This window comes from Macaca fascicularis, chromosome 9, assembly GCF_037993035.2.
Source record: "Macaca fascicularis isolate 582-1 chromosome 9, T2T-MFA8v1.1".
Lineage (NCBI taxonomy): Eukaryota > Metazoa > Chordata > Mammalia > Primates > Cercopithecidae > Macaca > Macaca fascicularis.
This window is the reverse complement of record NC_088383.1, coordinates 104,228,248-104,248,057: the sequence shown is the minus strand read 5'-3', so window position 1 is coordinate 104,248,057 and position 19,810 is coordinate 104,228,248. Positions and strand designations below refer to the sequence as shown.

Here is a 19,810-nt window from a genome sequence, read left to right as displayed (position 1 = left end):
TTCTGATATCTTCCTCTGGCAGAACACAAACCTCGAAGGTTGGGGTGTGGTGGAGTGTGCAGAACTTGGAGTCTGAGAGACAGATGTTCCAATACTAACTGTTCACATTCCCAACTCAGACATGGCAGGTCTTCGTTTTCTCATTTGTAAAATGAGGTCAATGTTGAGCACCTTCTTGGGTTACTATGAGAATTAAATGAAATATAATAGAGATGAAAGCAGCTAGCGCAGAGCCTGTAATGGAATCATAAATAACCTGTTGTGTGATGTCAAGGTACCACGGAAATGAAACAAAAGTAGTTTACTTTATCCACCTTACCCTGTTCCACCTAAGAGAGAAAATGGTGGCGGGGGACGGTGGGGGGAAGAGAAGAAAATAGAGAATGGGAAAATCATTTTACTTTGGGTTACACAAATCGAGAATTTAGAAAATTTGGAATTTGTGCTCCCCAAATTAGTTTCTTCTACCTTCAGTATAAAGGCATAAGCTATTCTTGGAAAGCCTTTGGTTTCTTTACACTTGAGTATGTATCTGCCATTACTCCCCTAACTGTCTTATGAAAGAAAGAGAAGACTGTATGATAGTCTATGAAGAGAAGTCTGAGCACTGGGTGAATATTTACTGAGCATGTAAGTTTAGTGTTGTAATCAGATTCAAATTACAACAAAGTAAATGTGTTGTCTATTGAGCGATTAGCAAGGAGATAAAATCTAGGTGGTAAGCAATTGAACTAGTTGTTTGTAATTCATTTTGTATTTAAGCTGTGATCTTTTTCTCAGTAAACTTAATAAGATAACTCAGTGGAGTCAGAGGCTGTTTAGAGGGTGCTCTGGTGATTTCCTGAAGCTCAAACCCAGGAGACTGAATCATTCGGGCCTTTCTACTCCCCTGGAAGAGTTTGCCCATGATGTTCCAGTAGGTGCAAATCTTCTATGACTATTCTGGGGCAGTCACTTGGGATGCTTCCAGAAGTGAGCACTCCAGCCATATCTGGAGGCTGTAGTCAAAAGCCTTCCCCCTGCCAGTCTTCAGTAAGCAATGAGTAGAGTGCTGCCTCCCTTAAGCCAGCTCAGCCCCTGGCCACTCCTACTTCTTAACCCATAGGACAGGCACATTGCAATCATGGAGCGTTAAAGCCAAAAAGGACATTTATGTAAATTATGTCCAATCCTCTTAAGTATTTTAGAACTCGAAGTCCTAAGACATTAAGCATTTTGTTCACAAGACAATCAGTTAGTACAGAGCATGGCCTGGAACCCGGATTTTCTCACTGTCCCACTGGGAGGTCAGGGTAGGTCATGAGAAAGGTGGGGTGGGGTCTGAGAAGACTTGGGACGTGAGACGACTAGAGGAGTGCCGTCTCTGTGAGACTTGGGCAGATTAGGGGAGCAGCAGAGCCTCGCGCTGTTTCTAGAGGGGATTTGGGGCCGGGAGCAGTTGAGTTTCTCTGTCCTGTCCACATCGTCAGGACTTCCTGCTGTTCTGTAGCCTGTGTGCAATTGATTTGGGTCCACAAGGCCTTGGCGCACACCCAAAGCTGGAAGCGGATGCTTAGTAACTCCACAGTAGCGCCAGGTGTTCTGTGGATCCAAAGGGATTAACAGCTCCAGGGAGGCTAAGATCTGATTTCTGGGGGATTTCTGTGAACTGAAAGTAGAAGGGCAACAGCAAGGACGCATGCAGGTTCACCCAACTGGGGAGAATGAAGCAAGCACTCCAGGCCGGGAGAGGCGACTTGTGTACAAATACAGAAGAAAGCAGTTTCTAGATCACGGACTATCATCTGCTTACTATTAATGGGGGAAAGGAGGGAAGTGCAGTGTGTGCGCGCGCGCATGTGCTGGGCTCGTTGTTTTGTAAACAAGTGAAAAACTAGAATGCCATCGCCAGAGTCGGCAATGTCCTTCGCATGAGATATACTCCCTTTATTCTTAACCCTAATGAAGTCCTTGTTAGAATTTGTATCTTCTTTTAGGCTTAAATAAGGGCAGACCCTGAGGACCTGGGGAGGGTTCAGAGCAGCATTGTCTAGTAGAAATATAATGTGAGCCACATGTGTGATTTTAAAATGTTCTAGTAGACACAGTAAAATGGAACAACTGAAATTTTAACTAAAAATTATTACTGAGATTTTACATTCTTTATTTTGTACTAAGTTTTTGAAATCCAGTGTCTATTTTTACACATAACACGTTTCACTTCATACTTGCTACATCTCAAGTGTCCAACAGCCACCTGTGGCTACTGGCTACCATCTTGGACAGGACAGGTCCAGAAGAAGCACAATGCAAAGCTGTAAAGTGGTTAGAAAATGGGGACAGGAAAAAAAAAAAACATACCTAGAGGGGAAAAAAAAATCTGAGGATAAACAGCCTGCAAAATGAAGGGCTGATTCTTGTGATGGATAGTGATGGTTTCCGTTTCCACTGAGGGTCTACCCCCATGCCATGTCTCCGTCCCCTGAAAAAAAACAAAACAAAACTGGTTTACATTTCAGTTATGTAAGCTATTTCACTTAAATCTAAACAGAGAGAAATTGAGTCTTAGCTGATAGAATAAATGTTTATCTTGACTTCTTCCTTCATTTATTCAATAAACGCTAAGTGAGGCACTCAGTCATCCCTACCTCTTAGGAATGGGGTTAAGTTTGTACTATACAGATGTTAAAGCTATGATGATGATTATCCTTAGCTTGGGGTATGGCCTGAGACCAAGGAAGGTACAAGGTGGGCCATCAATATCCCTTTCAGTACTATAGTTCACAATTAATGATTGGATGCTATTGCCATACACCGTATCTTTTATATAAGGAAATGTCTTTGAACACCTAGAGTAAAAAGTATTCAAGAAGAGAAATGATAGATAGTGCCTGTTTTCAGACAAGGCAGAAATTGGGTATTGCTATCATAGTTACACAAGCAATCGAATCATGATTCAAGAGGGAGGTGGCAGGTGGTATATGGAGATTAGACGTCAAAGGGCTCAGCTCTCACACTACTTTGTGCAAACCTCACAAGGTCAGGTCCCAGCCACCTGGCAAAGGCCTTAATGTCCTGAGACATTGTAGAAGAAGCATGAAATGGCCCCTTTCATTTTATCCCTTCCTTTACTTCTGTCAGAGTCTGAGGTGACTTGTTTGAGTGACTGCAGTTTAGAAGGAGTTTAGCGAACTCAAAGACTCTTCCGAAAAGGACAAGAGTATAGAAGTGGGGCCGGGCACAGTGGCTCACGCCTGTAATCCCAGCACCTTGGGAGGCCGAGGTAGGTGGGTCATTTGAGGTCAGGGGTTCGAGACCAGCCTGACTAACATGGTGAAACACCATCTCTACTAAAAATACAAAAAAATTAGCTGACTGTGGTGGCCCATGCCTGTAATCCCAGCTACTTGGGAGGCTGAGGCAAGAGAATTGCTTGAACCTGGGAAACAGAGGTTACAGTGAGCCCAGATTGCACCTGGGTGACAGAGTGAAACTCCGTCTCAAAAAAAAAAAAAAAAAAGTAGTGCCTGGGATGGAACTCCTCTGAGCCTTAAATTCCTTATTCTGCACTCCTCAAGTCAGAGGGTTAGTACAAAAGTCAGGTATGTAAAGGACCTATATATCCTTGTAAAATATCAGGTTCTTTTTACTGTATTTGATTCACTGATCCTCTTTTCAGCACCAAATTGTTTGCCAGATAATTGATTCCAGTCACTCCTTTGGGATGAGTGAAGCTGAGTGGAAGGATGCTAGGTTTCTGTAAGCTATGGAGATCTTGCCAAGAGATTGTCTATATCCTCTCTTTTTTTTTTGTACTGCATTTGACCTGAGGTCATGAGGCCACCAGCTGGAATTTGGAAATATTTTATTTTTTATGAGAACTTTTGTTTTCATGAGGTGTGACCCAGACCACCGGTCTTGGCATACTGTAGCCAAAGAATCTCAGTGTAGGGCAGTTGAGGTCCTCTGCACCCTTGCTGCCTAAAGTTGGTCTGTGAACCAGCAGCGTCAGTACTACCAAGTAGAAATGCAGAATTTCACAATACAGTCCAGGTGTATCAAGTCAGAGTCTACATTTTAACAGGGTCCCAAGTGATATGTATATATACATTAAAGTTTAAGAAGGATGGCTCTACAATATCCCAATTAGTTATAGTCCACAGCAGCCTCAGCTTAAACAGCTGCCATGGCAGCCAACTCATTTCCTCTTGTGGCAGCCCCTTGTATTGTTGGATTGTTTGGAAGTTCTCCCTTCTGTCATGTTAAAATCTGCATATCATTATCACCCACTCAAGGTGCCCCGAGTAAGTTTCATTCTTCTGAAAGCCCACATAGAAGTTACTTGGAAATGTCCATTTCTTTCCTTTGTGATACGGACACCTTAATCCAGAGGCGGTGAGTGGAGTGTGGGTGGTAAGTGGAGCCACACGAGGTCGGCTCCCAGTCACCTGGCAAAGACCTAACATCCAGAGTCATTGCAGAAGGAGCATGACATGGCCCCTTTAGTTGTGCCTCTTCCTTTGCTCCTGTCAGAGTGCAGGGTGACTGGTTTGAGTGGTTGCAGTTTAGAGGGGGTTTGGAGAACTTGAAGAGGCTTCCTGAAAGGACAGTGGTATTGAAATGATGCCTGCAATGGAAGTTAGTCCTGCAGGGCTTGCTAACGGATGAAGACATTTCCAGTGGAGGTGAACAGGAGGGGGTGGTCTGGTGGAGGGGAAAGAGCAGCCAAGCCACTTTACCTCTTACTTGCTGTGTGATATTGAGGAATGCACGAAACCCCTTTGAGCATCAGCTTACTTGGTTTTTAAAGAAAACAATGACAAACCCTGTCTTTCCTGACTCCAGGGTTTCTGAGGGACTCACTGAAGATGAGGTCAATGAGCACACTCTATAAAGTAGAAGATGGTCTAAGGATGAAAGACAAGGTCAGATGGGACAATAGATGAAGCCAGGAGAAAAGCCTACCACTGACTTGCTGTGTAACCTCAGGGGAGGCTCTCACTCTCTCTGTCTCTCTGTGAAACAAGTGGGTCATACACAAAAGATTTCTAAGTGTGCGTCTAGAAGGCCCTGGAATTGTGGCCTATTGCTTTTTTTTTTTGAGACAGGGTCTTGCTTTGTCACCCAGGCTGGAGTGCAGTATTGCAATCATGGCTCACTGCAGCCTGAATCTCCCTGGCTCAGTTGATCCCAAGCAGCTGGGACTACAGGTATATGCTGCCACACCTGGCTAATTTTTGTATTTTTTTCGTAGAGACGGGGTTTTGCTTTGTTGCCCAGGCTGGTCTCCAACTCCCAGGCTCAAGCAGTCCTCCTGCCTTGTCCTCCCAAAGTGCTGGGATTACAGGCGTGAGCCACCATGCCTGGCTGGCCTGTTGCTATTATTGCATGTTACCTGGAGGATTTTTTCAAGGTTGGCTCTTCAGGGTATTTACTTAGAAAAACTTCCTAGAGCTTAGAATTGAATCCTCTCTGGGGGACATGGTTCTAAACACTCTTCTAGTGAAGGCCTGGCCCCTGCAATGGAAGCCCCACTCAAAAGGCGGGTCTGCTTGACCATGTGTTTCTGTGTCAGCATGTGGTACCTGGGTTGGTAAGTGAAGAGTGACAGTTTTGTCACACACAGTCCTATTTCTGGAAGCAAGCTCTGTCCTACAAGCTATCTGAACTCATCTCATACCTCACCGGAGTGTGTCATTTGCAGATTTTTCCAGGGGAATGATCTTGGTTGATACTTCAAATCTTACCAAGGAAGTTTTCAAAATGTTATTCCCTTTTCTAAGTTTCTGAAATACAGCAGACCTGATGGTTCTACGGGCCTGCTCTGCTAGAGGGGCCTTCCTGTCAACAAAATAACCAAAACTGGCTTTGGGTTCAGCAGCCTTCCCTAGATACTTACTAGCCGAGCGTGAGGGGACCAATATGTGTGAAGGGACATGGCTAAGATGGCCTTTCTGAGTCTCTCTCCTACCAGTCTGGGGACCCTGTGTTGTTCATCCTCACCTCACTGCAGCCATGTTTCCAGTTTCCCATTTCATTTCCCGGATGCTTGCTTCTAACTCTACATTTGCATTTTCTTCTGTGCACCCACCGTGTTGTTGTGGAGACTTGGTGGCCATAGGCCGCCAGTATCCGGTGTCATCCAAGCGTGATGGTGTGGTACGTGGATTTGCTCATGCTTTTATTTTGAATCCTTTCCAATGTGACATCTGCTAAAATGTCTCCCTTATAATTTGCTTGGTGATCACAGCTTTCTCATCATTCATTGAGAGCAGGACCTGATCTCACAGAATCTGAAAAGAGCTATGTGGTAAGATGCCTGTTGAATAAGACTGCAGCCTTTCCAAAGAGAATTTTTACTGATCCTGCTTTTGGAATCTAGACTAGAATGATGCCTGGTTAACCCACAGAAACATTATTTACAAGAATTCTGTGGCTATTATAGTAGAACGAGATGTTAGGCCACTCCCTTACCCCCAGCCCCTGGTAAAGAGCAGAGGAATTTAGAGACAATATTTCTACTTTGCCTATATGTGGGATTAAATTAATGTATTAGTGCATGATCGGGGATACATACTTGCATTTCTACCCTAAAGTATTCCATTTGTAACAGTTACTCACTAATTACAGGCTTTTATGCTGCTTCCTTTTTTTTTTTTTTTTTTAATATTCTTACTAAATTCCAAATTCTTCTGTATCTTACCTGTTTTTCCATGCTTACGCCTGGATCCCTCCTGCACTCCACTACTGGAATATCTATTTTTTTAACCTGGATCTTCAACTCTGTTTTCTCCCTGGACTTATGTGCTTCGTCTGGAATGTTACATCTCTTCCTCTCTTTCTTTTTTTTTGTCCCCATGTTGACTGTTTTATTGGGGTTTCTGGATATCTTGGGGCCACCTCACAGGAAGCGGTTTGCAATGAGATCATAAACATTGCCGAAAAATCTGTTCATTACTGCGGCACTGTTTCTCATCCCCTTGACTTTCATCACAAGGTATCCCCTTCTGACAATAAATCATCTTTAATCATTTCTCAGCAACCTCAAGCCCAGCAGCGAAGAGTCACCCCCGACAGGAGTCAAACCTCACAAGATTTGTAAGTACTCCTGGTGAACTTCAGTTCTCATGTTCCCAGAGGACTGTTGGTCTTAGAAAGCGGGTCACTGGCTGAATATGGGGCAGTTGTTTGCAGAAATGAGTGAATTACTCCCAGGTTCTCTCCTAAGGATTTCTAGTGAAGGACATGTTCCGCATCAGCCGAGGTAAAAACAGGTGGCAGGTAAATAAAGGCCATCATAGACTGCTGGGGGAGAGAGACAGGTAAAGATTAACTGCTGTAGAATGGCAAATGAGAGCTGTGCTGACTGATTTCAGTGCTAGTGTAGCAGGAAGTTAGAGGAAGGAATGGTTAATTCTGACCAGCCATGAATGAAAGGGTTGCTTCATTCATTCATTCATAAAAAATTATCGGATACCTCCTATGTTTTAAGCACATAGGAGAAAACTCTGTGCACAGAGAAAGAGAGATTTGGACCAAGCACTGAAAGACAAATTGGTTTCTGAGAGCTAGAAAAGGGAGGAAAATATCTTCCCAGAGGTGAGGACCACATGTGCAAGGGCATAGAGTGGGTGTATTTGGAGAACTTGAAAGAGCCCGTGTAGCTGCAGCATATGCTTCATGGAAGAGATAGAGATGAAGCTCAGAGGTGGGATGGGACCAGATGGTAGATTCCAGAATGCAGTTGAAGTAAGTTTGGATTTTATTCTGTAGGTACTAGGGAGCCACTGAAGGTTTTTGAAGTAAGGAACATATTGATCATATTTTGTTTTAGGGAGATAACTCTGGCAACAGAGTGGAAGGTAGATTTCATAGACCAGGGACAAAGATGTTTGTTAGAAGACATCAATCCAGCTAAGAAGCCATGAGGGCCTGAGCCAGGACACAGTGGGCATTTTGTAACCATCGAAGTGAGTATGATTACCAACAGAGATACAGGTGAAGAAGCCTAGCCAGCCACAGAGACAGAGAAGGGGCAACAGGAGATGCCAGTGAGGGTCTAAAGACGTTCGCTTTCACAGAACAGCTGCAGCATCTGGTCAGCAGTGTCACCTGCCCAGAGAGGCCAAGAGTGGGAAATGAGAAATTTCCACCAGGCATTTTCCATGGCAATTGGAAAAATCCCTGGTGACCTCTGATAGGGCAGGGTTGGTGTTAGTAGGGGTGGCAGCAGGTGCTGTGTTAGGAAGGGTCGATGGTGAGTGGAAGGCGGGGGGCTGTAGATCAAGGGAATAGCAGAGGCAGGGGAGGTGTTTTTAGGGTGCAGAGACAAGCACATTTGTACCAGAGTAAAATGCCAATTAACGCAAATAAGATCTAAGTGAGGCCAGGTGCTCACAGCTGTAATCCCAGCACTTTGGGCGGACAAGGTGGGTGGATCACGAGGACAAGAGATCGAGACTGTCCTGGCCAACATGGTGAAACCCTGTCTCTACTAAAAATACAAAAATTAGCTGGGCGTGGTGGTGCGCGCCTGTAGTCCCAGCTACTCCGGAGGCTGAGGCAGGAGAATCGCTTGAACTCGGGAGGCAGAGGTTGCAGTGAGCTGAGATTGCACCATTGCACTCCAGCCTAGAGATAGATCAAGACTCTGTCTAAAACAAAAAGGAAAAAAAAAAGAAGTAAGTGAAGGAAGAGCCCAGGAAGGGGGTTCAACATGGCTTGGAGAAGGGACCTTTCTTTCCTCATGTGTGGGAGCAGAGGCAGGAAGGTGAGTGGAGGCACAGAGACTTAAATCTGGAGGGGAGGAGGATTAAGGTGCTGCGCACAGCAAGCTTCCAACTCGAGAAGTGGGTGTAGAGTGAGAGCTCTTGGCTGAGCTGGGGACACCAGGATTGGCAGGAGAGCTGGGGGAAGGACCCCATGGGACAATGTTCTGAGGAGTATGAGGTTCATCCCAAATTAGAACTGACTGGGGGACCCAAGCAACAAGAGTGTGGGACTTTGTCCAGCCAGTCTCCACTGTCTGGGAGTGAAAACAGAGAAGCAGATATTGGAGTTATTTCCCAGGGCTGAGGCTGGCAAAGCAGCCATGGTGGGAGTTAAAGGGCCCAGGCATTCTAAGAAACTGGCAAGAGCATGTTTTGGGAGGCCAGTAGGGGACTCCAAATTGAGTAGGAGACAGCAGGCAAATACAGAAACATGAAAAAAAAAAAAAAAGTATTTACCAATTGGAAATTGATCTTCATCTCTTAATTCCTCATTTGAGACCTTCCTTCTGGCAACCAGATCCATCCACCAAATTATCAATACGTTTGGATAAATATGGAAAGTAAAGTTGTCCCTTTGGTTTTAGCAGAGAAGAATGAACCTCTCATTCCTGGGAAGTGACTCCACTTGCTTGTTTCTAGTCTTTCTTGCTCGCACACTGGAATTCATTGACATCTACTGGAAATGGTAGATGATTGGCCCATTTACAGTTTTGCCTGCTACTGTTGTGTCTCAAAATAATAAACAGAGTTGTGAAGTTGGTGCATAGTAGGTGCCTCTTATGTATTTGTTGAAGAAATAAATAAAAACAAAGCTTTTCCTTGATGCCAAAGCAAGGATCAGATTTCACCACAAGCAGTGGCTGTTAGAACAGACAAAACAGCATAGACCCAATGCCTCAGGCCAACTAGCAAGTAAATAAAAATCTTGCCCTCAATGCTCACTGGGATAGAAAAAAGAAAAAAAGCTTTCAAGGGTTTCAGAAAAATGACATCCACATTTAAAAGCAGTGAATGAAATGTGTTCAGGCATGTAAAGAAACTCAAGATGGTTTTGCTAAGCAGTGAAGCAATTGGAATGTACTTTTAATAGCATATATATAGCTATTATATGTATTATATATGGCTATTATACACACACACATTTTTAAAAAACAAATGTTTTATGTTCTCCATTTGTATGACCAGAATGTAATGTCTCTGGGCCCAAATAACTTCTGATTGTGCTTCATAATCTACATAGATTATCCTATGTTAAGGAAAAGGCTTGGTTTACTTTAAAGCAGGGGTCCCCAATCCCCAGGCATTAGCACCTGAGTTCTGCCTCCTGTCAGATCAGCAGTGCATTAGATTCTCACAGGAGCATGAACCCTATTGTGAACTGCACATGTGAGGGATCCAGGTTATGCCCTCCTTATGAGAATCTAACTAATGTCCCGATAGTTTCATCCCCAAACCATCCCCCAGACCTCACCCCGTCTGTCGAAAAATTGTCTCCCACGAAACCAGTCCCTGGTGCCTAAAAGGTTGGGGACCACTGCTTTAAAGGCAGAGGTCGGCCGGGCATGGTGGCTCACGCCTGTAATCCCAGCACTTTGGGAGGCCGAGGCGGGCGGATCACGAGGTCAGGAGATCAAGACCATCTTGGCTAACATCGTGAAACCCCGTCTCTACTAAAAATACAAAAACTTAGCCAGGCGAGGTGGCGGGCGCCTGTAGTCCTAGCTACTCGGGAGGCTGAGGCAGGAGAATGGCGTGAACCTGGGAGGCGGAGCTTGCAGTGAGCCGAGATCGCCCACTGCACTCCAGCCTGGGCGACAGAGCCAGACTCCGTCTCAAAAAAAAAAAAAAAAAAGGCAGAGGTCGGGGTAGAGTGGGAGGTGCTCTAGATAAAAAGGCTTGGCTGTGGTGACCAAATGAAGCTAAGTAAGAGGACTGATCATGGCTTGCTTGTCAGAAGTTCTCCATCCTTCAGCCTTAATTAACTTATATGTGGAATGCATCTCCGCAAATGCTAAGTTATTAGGGAAATAGTCAATAAAATGCTTTTATCCCTACTGATAAGTAGGAAACACTACTGAAATGTTGATTGAACTTGAAATGGAGTTTAAAAATTCATTATTTAATCCTGTCAACATTTGAGTCACTTACTATTCATTTTTTTCATGTATAGATTTAGCTATCAAGCATTATATAGCTATATACCACAGAATGATGATGAGTTGGAACTCCGCGATGGAGATATCGTTGATGTCATGGAAAAATGTGACGATGGATGGTTTGTTGGTAAGAATCTCATCATGCTTTTCTTACTAGTTGTGTATTGAGGGAATAACGGGGCGAAGAGCCATGCAAAAAGCAAAGCAATCTTCTCTGCACAGAAAGAAGAGCCTTCTGAGCTTTTTACAACCTTGGGAATTCTGGGCCACCAGTCTGTGTTGCTATTAGGATGGTGTGGATGTTGCTTATGTTGAACCTGAAACCAAATCTGCTGCACAGAAGAGCAGTAGTCAAATTTATTAATTGGGTTTCCATTTATGTTTTATTTTTTTTATTTTTATTTATTTATTTATTGAGACAGAATCTCGCTCTGTCGCCCAGGCTGGAGTGCAGTGGCGTGATCTTGGCTCACTGCAACCTCTGCCTCCCAGGTTCAAGCAATTCTCCTGTCTTAGTCTCCCAAATAGCTGGGACTACAGGCACCTGCTACCACGCCTGGCTAATTTTTGTATTTTTGATAGAGATGGGGTTTCACCTTGTTGGTCAGGCTGGTCTTGAACTCCTGATCTCAGGTGATCCACCCGCCTCGACCTCCCGAAGTGTTGGGATTACAGGCGTAAGCCACTGTGCCTGGCCCTAGTTTCCACTTACATTTATATTGTGCATGTGTCTATTTTGCATCTGGAAATTTTATCTTTAAAACCCTTGTGAAATAACACAAGAAAATTTTTGACTGACCCTGTGTCTCCACCATGAAACTCAGGCATATGTGTAGACATTCTAAAGACCTTGTTTCCTCCAGGCTTTCAGTAGTATTAATCAAAGCAGCCTGCTTAATTAAAGGATTTGCCTGTATAAGAAGGAGAGAGATCAAACTTATTGAGATTCTGTTACAAACCAGACACTGTGTTTGTTATGCTTTTATTGACGTTCTCTCAACAAACAGCCCAGTAAGATAAGAATTATCTTCATTTATCAGATTCGAAAACTGAGGCCCGAACAAGAAGATCACCAAGGTAGCAAATAGTGGGGCCAGGATTTGAACTCAGGCCACCCATCTCTCCTAAAATCTGTGTTCTTTCTGCTCAGGCATGCATATAATGTTGGGAGATATTGACCCACTCTTTGCCTCAGTTTCTCCCCATAGAAGTGACTTTACCTTCATCTTCTTTCCAAAGACCAGCCCTTCCCTGATTTTTCTGGCAAAGCTTTGTTAAAGCAAAGTAGTATCAGGACTGGGGTGGTGAGGACAGCAAGACCTCAACATGAATGAGAAGTCAGAAAGATTTACTTTGTGCTCACCAGCCTCTTAGAGAACTACCCCATCCTCCCAAGGTCCACAGAAGCCCACAGCCCTCACTACCTTGAGTCGTCTGTTCATTAGAAATCAGGTCTGAGGCCGGGCGCGGTGGCTCAAGCCTGTAATCCCAGCACTTTGGGAGGCCGAGGCGGGTGGATCACGAGGTCAGGAGATTGAGACCATCCTGGCTAACACGGTGAAACCCCGTCTCTATTAAAAATACAAAAAATTAGCCGGGCGTGGTGGCGGGCGCCTGTAGTCCCAGCTACTGGGAGGCTGAGGCAGGAGAATGGCGTGAACCCGGGAGGTGGAGCTTGCAGTGAGCCAAGATCGCGCAGCTGCACTCCAGCCTGGGTGGCAAAGCGAGACTCCGTCTCAAAAAAAAAAAAGAAATCAGGTCTGAGAAGTCAATGACCACTCCAGGGCAGCACAATCCAATAGAAACACAGTGTAAGCTGTGTATGAAATTTAAAATGTTCTAGAAGCCCCATGGAAAAGAGTAAAAAGAAACCAGTGAAATTAATTCTAATGTATTTTGTAAACCCAGTGCGTTCAAAATGCTATCATCTGAACATGTAATCAATATTAAAAATTGTTAGTGAGTTATTTTACAGACATCTTTTCATACTAAGTCTTTGAAACCCAATGTGTATTTTATAGTTAACAGCGCCGCTCGTTTCAGACTAGCTGCATTTCAAGTGCTCAGTAGTCACACATGGCTATCATTTTAGAGAGTGCAGCGCTAGTAAGCACTAGCTGTTAAACTCGTTCAGCAGTATGTTTTTTTTATGAGAACTTAGGTGTGGGAAGGAGCACCAGTTCTCTAACAAAGGCCTGCCAGGCAGCTGGGTAAAGGAAGTATTTTGGGATGAGTATCTTCCTTGCATCCTTGAACTCTTCACTATTTTTTTTTTTTTTTTTTTTTTTTTTTTTTTTTTTTGAGATAGAGTCTTGGTTTGTCACCCAGGCTCAAGTACAGTGGCATGAACTTGGCTCACTGCAGGCTCTGCCTCCCAGGTTCAAGCGATTCTCCTGGGTCAGCCTCCCAAGTAGCTGGGACTACAGGTCAGCATCACCACGCCTAGCTAATTTTTATATTTTTAATGGAGATGGGGTTTTACCATCTTGGCCAGGCTGGTCTCAAACTCCTGACCTCAAGTGATCTGCCTGCCTCAACCTCCCAAAGTGCTGGGATTGTAGGCGTGAGCCACCATGCCCAGCCTCCTTGGTCACTTCGAAAAGTAGCGTTTTCAAACTACAAATAAAGTAGCCTAGCGGAACTCATTTTTCTCATCCATAAGGGAAGATGCTAACTAGCTATGTGGCCCTAGGCAAGTTTCTTATTATCTCTGGACCTTACCATCTCAGTTCTCTAGCCTTCTTAGCCATTCTCCGTAGGAGTTCAACTAGATGTTTTAGGTGTCCTAAGCTTTAATATATTTTTTTTTAGCTTAGAAGTTTCACTTTGGGTACTAATTCCAACCCACTGGTAGTGGCTGCTTGAGATGTTGTGTGCAACAGGATTCCGAAGCCAAATCTAAGCCAATTGTGATAAGGGTGCAATTATCAAATTGGGATGTCTGCTAAAGAGAGGATAATGATGACACAACATATATCTGCCACTCCTGCTTTAGAGAGAGAATCCCAAGGGAAGGAACTAGATTAAGGATCAGCAGTGCTGCCTGTGGAGCAGCCCAGGAAGGGCTTTGTTCCCAGATGGCTCAGTGCTCCTGGCTTAGCAGGAGCCCTAACAAGGTTAGTACCAAAGATGGGGACTCAACTGGGGTCTTAGGCACAAGCTTGATAGGAATTTCCTTTTGATGGGTGGCCATAGTCAGTGGGCTTTCAGAAACTGCATGGTCTAGAAAATCTAAATCCCAGGTATCTTCTTGTGTCAGATAAATGTGTGAATTCCTCCAGAAAGCAGAAGTGTTAGAAAGAGCAATGGACTGGGAGTCAGAAGACCTCGGTTCAGATTCTGCCTCTGATACTTACTAAGCGGTGGAACCTCAGACATGTTACTTCCACTCTCTGAACCTGGGTTCCTTCTTCTGAAAAACAGGAGTACTAGAAATGCCTACATTGCTTACCACCCAGCATTATTTGGCAGCCTAAGTGAGATAAGGTAGGGGAAAGGACTTTGGAAACCATATGGTGTTCTCTAAGCTGCAGGACTGTTAACAAGGGGCGTTTGAGCAGACATCCCTGCAGCGTGCTATCTCAACTCAAGTGAGTGGGTCTTCTCACGTTTCGTATGTGTGTGCTTTTTTGTAGGTACTTCAAGAAGGACAAGGCAGTTTGGTACTTTTCCAGGCAACTATGTAAAACCTTTGTATCTATAAGAAGACTGAAAACCATGGAGATTATTTTTATTGGAGGATGAAGCATCATTCATGAACCGATCTTTTTAGTTGAGTCAGTAGGAAAATTAATACAGTGGATAAAGTAAGAAGCAAAAGACAGGGGCAGAGAAGTGTTGTGTTTAAAACCCAAGCCTGTCTAAGGTTACTGTGTATTAGACAGGGCTGAACTAGTGTGCTGAACAAAAAGAATTGAGACAAATTGTATTTACTTAGCCGCTTCTGGGAGCCACTCCAGCCTTTCCCCTCCCCTCCACCTCTTGGGTAATCTGACCTGAAGCATAGTCTGGGATCAGAGTTAGCCAGAAATGCCTCCTCCTGCCCCAGCCTTAGAGAGCTCCCATCTCAAAGGAATCATTGATCCTGAAGGCTTCAAGCCCAAGGATGCACCAAGACCCCCAACCTACATTTCCCAGCTCCCCTGGAGCCAGCTGATCCTCTAACTGCTGGAGGTCAGTCTGGGCTGCCAATACTGTCCCCTAGACAAAGGTGGAGTCCCCCAAACTGCCCCAAGACCAAATCCCTCACTCAACCTGCTGAGGTGTGGATGGGGAAACGGAGGCAAAACTTAGGCGCCCAATGCATTCAGCCTGCTGTGTAGCAGTGCCGTTGACTGCCCTGGTGTTCAGACAGAAAAGCACACAAGGTTTGCCCATGAGAACTGGGGAGCAGATGGCCAAGCAGATAGGTTATGTCTGTTTTCTGAGTGATGAAGTCAGGAAGCCCTGTGGCTCTGGAGGCCACTTGTGGTTCATTCTTTTCCCATATCCTTGGCTTTTAGAAATGGTTACCTTCAGGACAGCGCAGCTGCATTTTTCAGAGCACTGTTGCTAACCTTTCTTTTCTGGCTTGTGTTTGCCTGGGACAGTTTGGAATTGGAAGGCCTATTCTCATAGAAAACCAAAAATGATGTTCATTCATTCATTTAACATACAGCAATATACGCTGGCTGCTGGGGGGACAACCAAAAGCAAGACATGCCCAGGGTTTGCTGTGGCTCCAGATCTACTCCCTGTAGGAGTTCAAGGATCACACAAAATGTAGTAACCAGGGTTGTGAATCTGAGTACACCCTGGCAAGGCTTCTCTTCAGACTGAAGCAGCAATTCTGCCACTACCAGCGGCAACCAGGACGTCTGTTCTTTGTGGGGGCCAGATCAGAAGAGAGAGGCCCCTGTGACATCTGGGGTGCGTGGTCACAGCTCTGTCCAACTCAAGGACGTTTATCGGCCTCTCTTAGACCCCCGAGTGAGACAAATGCAGAAATGACCCATTCCCTGCCCACCAGGAACTCGAGGTGATTGGGGAGACAGACACAGGAAAATGAACTTAATCAAGAGAGACCGTGATAAGTGCTGAGAAGGGCGTGAGGGAGGAAGAGATGAATTTTCCCTGGAGGAATCCTAGAAAGCATTGTCATATTTCCATCTCCATTAGCTCACTTTTAAACAACTAGGGTGCTGGAAGAACCTTTGTCTGAGGGTAGTTCATAGCTGGAAATACCTGGAATATTTTCCAGAGTCTCCAAACTGTCATCTCCCCCCACAGATACACATCCAAGCTCACAAATAGGAGTAACAATTATAGGTGGTAGGGTTGTATACAGGAAGCCCTGGCTGTCTGCATATAGCTCAGAATTACCCCAGGACCATTGTCCCAAAGTCTAAAGTCTTTACAGGTAGGCAAAATTTGTTTTCAATGCCTGTGGCTCAGCTGCTGTCACAAATACCCATCTTAGGATCCCACCAGCTTCCCACCCTCCACCAGACAGCCGCAGTACCCTCACTTTCTCCCTATTGTTCTTTCAAATCCTGTTCTCAGGAAAGAAACTGCCACTAATTCATTCACACTAAAGTGTAAGTGATTGATAATAGGAATGAGTTACCTCTTCCCACAGACATTTGTTTTTAAGTATGACAGAGCAGGGCCTTAATCCCAAGGGAAAAGGCTATGGCACTGGAGGGGGTGAGCTTTCTGGGTAGAAGGAGACGTCCTGATTTTCCTTAAGACCCAGTAAGAGTAAGACGTCTTGCTTTGGAAGGTCTGCTCCACCATCTAAGAGCACTGGTTTTTTGTTGTTGTTGTTGTTGTGTTTTTTTTTTTTACTGTCTCTGAGGGAATATAGTAAAAATGCATATGCACGTGCAATTTGCACGGCAGCATTTCACCGATTTTGGAATGTATTGGCTAATGTATTTCCTGGTCTTTAGATGCAAACGATTAATAACACTATCTTATCTAATAGTTTTTTGAGGGGTGCTTCTTGATTAAGTAGGTAATTTTGAACACCTCTTTAAATACAGCTAGAAAATAAAACCAATTCGTAAAGCCACATTTGCATATGATGCCAGCCTCACGCATTTGTATATCTCCAGAAATTCAGGTATGCCTCACCAATTTGCCCGTCTTTAATGAAATCATGTGTTAAAATTTGCATCACGTCGCCTTCCTATGTATGATGAAACAAGGAACAGAGGTTTCCAATTGCTCTTTTGTCTTCAGACATTTAGTAATATAAAGTACCTATTTTTATGCTGAAATGTTTATACAGGTTTATTAATAGCAAGTGCTACTAACTGGCGGCATGCCTTGCAACACATTTTGATATATTAGCCATGCTTCCGGGTAAAGGCAAGCCCCAAACTCCTTATCTTTTGCAGTCTCTCTGGGATCAGTAAAAGAAAAAAAAAAAACATCATGTGCTTAAGAAGTGGGACTGTAAATATGTATATTTAACTTTGTATAGCCCATGTACCTACCTTGTATAGAAAAATAATTTTAAAAATTTGAATGGAAGGGGGTAAAGTAAGGAAGTCATGAAGTTTTTTGCATTTTTATTTAAATGAAGGAATTCCAAATAACCCACCTACAGATTTTTAGCACAAAAATAGCCATTGTAAAGTGTTAAAATTTATGATAATTATTCTATTGGGGAGGGAAGGTAACTATGATCTCAGTTATAGTTTTTTTTCCTTTTTAATTTCATTATTTTGGTTTTTTGGTTTTTGCAGTCCTATTTATCTGCAGTCATATTAAGTCCTATTGCTAGAATAGGTTACTACAAAAAAGATTATATTCTGAAAGAAAAATAACTGACATATATAACCAATTAATTTAAAGTATTGCCATTTAAATTACACACTGAGAGCATGTCCTATGCAGACATAGATTTTTCTGTTCGTTTATTTTTCTTCATTGCAGTGGATTGATTTGATAAATAGATGTGTTGAATTACTACATTTGCTGTACATATTATTTAATAAACTTTATTCAGAATTGCGTGGCATATGTTTGTTCTGGCCATTCATTGTTTCTTTCCTTCCTTTGCCAAGCTTCTCAAATGAGGCTTAAATTCACTGCTTCAATTTCTCATACCGTCCTTTCCATTCTTAATCATTTACCATCTGCCTTCTGCCACCTCCTTGAAGACACCACTTCTTACCTTTTTTCTGAATAACCAAACTCCTGACCCTCTGAATTAATTGATTACTGTTGACCATTTTGCCATTATTTCTAAAATATGTTTGTATTTGTTCTGATAACAAAAGTAATGCACAAATGTCTTTAAAAACAAAAGTAAAACATTATAAAATATGTATAACGGGTCTAGATTTGCTGTGTAAAACATGGGTATGGGAAATGACATAGCACTTTGTTTTTCTAAATAAAATTAATCTGGCTGTGAGTCCTCTCTTGGTATGGGTGGGCGAAAATGCAATCTGTCCTTTTTCTCCTCCAAACCAAATATGTTAAGGCACTAGGCATGCAGTCTCCCCTGGCATCCCATGGCTACAACTACCGCCATCTTAGTCTGGGATGGGGTCTGCTGTACATGAGGCACGGATCTGTCCCCTAATAGGAAAGCTCACACCTCTACCCTCTCTCCCTGGGTTCTGTCCTCCACCTCCAACTAAATGCACCAGTTTGCAATGCTGCCTCTGGAGTAACTCGGTGTACCTGGGCCTCAAACATGTGTAGGAGAGGGGCCTAACAGTCTCTTCTTTCAAGGGTCTGACAGTCTTTAACACTAGGCCCTGAATCACAGGCCCTATGAACCCTTGTCTCCAACAAATCCGTCAGCTTACCTCCTAACTACTTTTAGAAGCCAACCACTTCTACCATCATAGCCCAAGCCGTTTTCTCTCACCTGGATCATTGCAATAACTTTCTAACTGGCTTCCCTGCTTCTGCTCTTGCCCCCTCTAGTCTTGTCTAGACAGAGCAACCAGAGTGATCATCTAAATGTTGGTCCAAAACCCTCTAGGGGCTTCTCATCTCGCTAATGTGGTACAATGGCAAGTCTGTAGACATACTGCTCCTCCCCTCCCCCTGACCCCTGAATTATCTCCTTCATTCCAGCCACACCGCCCTCTTTGTGGCCTCAGACTCATTAAGCACATTTGAGGTTTAGGGTCTTCATGTTTGCAATCCCCTGGAAGGCCCTTTCCCCAAGAGCTGCATGGTTTTCTTCCTCCTTTAGGTCTTCCTGTTGTCTTCTCAATGGGGCTTTCTGTGACTACTTTACATACATTTAGGAAACTAGTGTCCCCACCCACTGCGTTCCATCCCCCTCTTCCTGCTCTGTTTCTCCATAACACTTACCACCATCTGAGATTTGTCTTCACAAGCAATCCTGTAAATTTGGTGGGATTAGTGACTCTGCTTTGCTAATATATGCCTGGCACCAAGAAGAGAGTCTAATGTGGCACTCAATCCTTTGTTGATCAAACAAACGGATAAAGAAGCCCTTGAGACCAGAGATCCTAGAACTCAGAATATGTTCTACCAACAATGAAAGAAGGGAAACCATTTTCTTACAGTGGCAGAAACAACGAATTAATCTTTCATATTATGCTGGTTTCATACAAACATAGAAAGTGAAAGTTCTGCGTAATAACACTCCTCACAGAGATCACTCCAATATATGGTCCTCCCAGCTTGCTTCTCTACACATACTAAACACACATGTCTCTAAAATGCTTTATGTAGTCTCATACACTTTTACTTTCCTTTGGTAGAACTTGGATGTATTTCCATAACTTACGTAACCCATCCTCTATTGATGATGCAAGTATTTGAGGTTATTGCCAGCTTTTTACCACAACAAACAATGCTGCTTTGAGTAGAATTATTGGCTCATAGAGCAGGAACATTTCAAACCTTAAGAGATTTCCAAATTGCCTT

At 43.7% G+C, this 19,810-nt stretch overlaps 1 protein-coding gene across 50 annotated transcripts in view; it reads left to right on the top strand.

The window, feature by feature from the left end:
- SORBS1 (sorbin and SH3 domain containing 1) overlaps positions 1 to 17,912 on the top strand; it is a 252,720-nt gene extending 234,808 nt beyond the window's left edge. For 48 of the 50 annotated variants that reach the window (XM_074002273.1, XM_074002256.1, XM_074002270.1 and 45 more), the window contains 3 exons: positions 7,019 to 7,077; positions 10,921 to 11,033; positions 14,542 to 17,912. In XM_074002273.1, the coding sequence (XP_073858374.1) occupies positions 7,019 to 7,077; positions 10,921 to 11,033; positions 14,542 to 14,609 (240 nt within the window). In that variant the 3' untranslated portion in view covers positions 14,610 to 17,912. Of the gene's footprint in view, positions 1 to 6,229; positions 6,290 to 7,018; positions 7,078 to 10,920; positions 11,034 to 14,541 lie in introns of all 50 variants that reach the window. The other 2 variants (XM_065521180.1, XM_065521179.1) reach the window with 1 other exon arrangement.
- Positions 17,913 to 19,810: the final 1,898 nt, after the last annotated feature.